Source organism: Pelmatolapia mariae, linkage group LG9, assembly GCF_036321145.2.
Source record: "Pelmatolapia mariae isolate MD_Pm_ZW linkage group LG9, Pm_UMD_F_2, whole genome shotgun sequence".
Classification (NCBI taxonomy): Eukaryota; Metazoa; Chordata; class Actinopteri; order Cichliformes; family Cichlidae; genus Pelmatolapia; species Pelmatolapia mariae.
The window spans coordinates 5,020,144-5,022,251 of NC_086235.1; the positions used below are offsets into that span (position 1 = coordinate 5,020,144).

Below are 2,108 nucleotides of genomic sequence, written 5' to 3' on the forward strand. Positions count from 1 at the left end.
TCACACTAGATTAGATTATTATTAATACATATTTAATTACTTATTTTGTTGTGAAATATGCTGTACTTAATTGAAAAAATTAAGTTAATTTTATATTTTCATATAAGGTATCCAGTCTATACGTTTTAACATTTCATATTCTTTAAATCTCATTTATTACAGGTTTTCACCACATGCCATTTTAAAATCCAGCAGATGGATATTTATGTATTTATGGGACATCACAGGAGTCTTTTCGGAAGTTTGTTGGTGTCTTGGAATCTCTGCAGCTCAATCACTTCTACTTAATTAACCTGAATACCTGAGATGTTTTTACAGAGGACCAAACACAAAACTAAAGATCTAACAATGTTCTGTTTATCCAAGAGACACAAGATGCACATTAACTTCGTTTTATTGAATTCAGCAATAATTTGTTACTGTTACACTTTACAAAATGAGCTTTCATTGATTTATTTTACCAAGATTGTCCCCCCCCCCTAAAAAAACCCAACAAAAAAACAAAAGCAAAAAAGAAAACAATTCAGAAATCAATCGTTCATTCGCCAGTTTGCAGAAAACAAAGAAAAATTATGGCTAAAGATCAAAATTATAACATTTTTATCTACGAGTTTAAGATATGAAATAACTTCATGGTAAAACTATTTTTTATATCTTTACACTGAAAATAATCTGATACATGACATTATAGTTTCTGCTGTTTTTCTAACACCATGATCACTGTGTCCAGCAGCTTTTCCACCTGAGCTGAACCTGATCTGTTATTCTCAAAGAGAACACATCTGTTGCCCAACTGCTGAATCATTTCCTTCAGATCAGGTTGGCAACTATGCAGAACATCAGTCAGCGTTTTTCCAGCACGATGCAAATCATCTGATTTAGTGAACAGGATGACACTTTGCTCTTTAACATTCCTCCCAAAAGCTTTTTCCATTTTTTTCAGTATGTTTCTTTCACCATCTGTAAATCTGCTTATATGCATCACAAGTACATACACACAAGGGTGTGACTCACAGAGCTCTTTGCACCGTTTTAGATATTTGTTCTTAACTGATTCTTCAATTTCATCATCAAACATGTCTGGAGTATCTATCACACGCACATGTTTGCCATTTATCTCTGTTTCTGCTATCTCACAATCTCTGGTGACTGACTTTGAACTGGGTCTAGAGAAGAAGACTGGCTTTCCAAGGATGGTGTTTCCACTCGCACTCTTTCCAGTCCCAGACATTCCCAGAAGAACAAGGTTCACTTTGTTGCTGGTACGCTTTCCTGATTGATGTATAACAGCAGTTAAATGCATATAAGTTCAGAAAAGTCAACATACTTATGAACAATGAATTTGAACTCAATTGATATAAGTCTGAACAAGTCTGAAAGACACTGGTTTACCTGCCATTGCAATCTCAGTGCGTGGTGCTGGCAAAGGTGGAACAGGTTTATCTGTCATCCTAATGTTCAAACAAAGCCTTAATACCTTTGTTGTAGGAACATACCAACCCTTCCCTCACAAATACAATAAAAAAAAAAATACTACACTGTTATGTTATTTTTCATCCTTACTTTGTTTTGGCTGGCATCAGATTTCTGTTTTCAGCCAGTCTGTCGAGCTCACTGAAAACCTGTTCCATGGTGCAGGATCTGAACGGGTAATCTGTGCGTTTACAGTTCAGTGGGAGCAAAACGATAAACTCTTCTGTAGGTTTTTCAGTCTTATTGCTCAGATGTTCTATCTGCTTCTGAACATCGTCTGATGAAAAGCCATGTTCTACCACCAGCAAACACATGTCAGGATATCGATTAATACACAACAAGTCTTCTATGTCCTTAAATTCTGCATACAAGTCTGGCGTAAACATGACTTCATATATATCATTTACATAAATCTCAGTGTTTTTCAAAGCTTGTCTTTTATTTAGTTTGGATAAATCTTTTCCCAGGATGTTGGTTATTAGAGCTTTCTTCAAGATTTCATCTCTTCCCAGGATAACAATTACAATCTTCCTTTCTGTGAAAACAATAAGTCACATGGTTAATTTTCCCATTTGCTATGCATTTCTTTTCATTTCAGCAAAACAACTAAAAATACTATTAACAGAATATTTTCA

The 2,108-nt window shown here is 34.8% G+C and overlaps 1 protein-coding gene across 1 annotated transcript; it reads right to left on the reverse strand.

Moving 5' to 3' along the window:
* Positions 1–685: 685 nt before the first annotated feature.
* Positions 686–1,450, reverse strand: LOC134635047 (GTPase IMAP family member 7-like). The gene is made up of 2 exons (XM_063484562.1): positions 1,393–1,450; positions 686–1,272 (listed from the first exon to the last, which is right to left on the reverse strand). Exons 1-2 carry the CDS (start codon positions 1,448–1,450, stop codon positions 686–688), a joined length of 645 nt encoding a protein of 214 aa, XP_063340632.1.
* Positions 1,451–2,108: the final 658 nt, after the last annotated feature.

Excerpts from the sequence above, each read along its gene's own strand:
- LOC134635047 (XM_063484562.1), bottom strand. The coding sequence starts at position 1,450 with ATGACAGATAAACCTGTTCCACCTTTGCCAGCACCACGCACTGAGATT. Across the intron at positions 1,273-1,392 it reads CACTGAGATTGCAATGGCAG|GAAAGCGTACCAGCAACAAA; the intron begins GTAAACCAGTGT and ends TACATCAATCAG.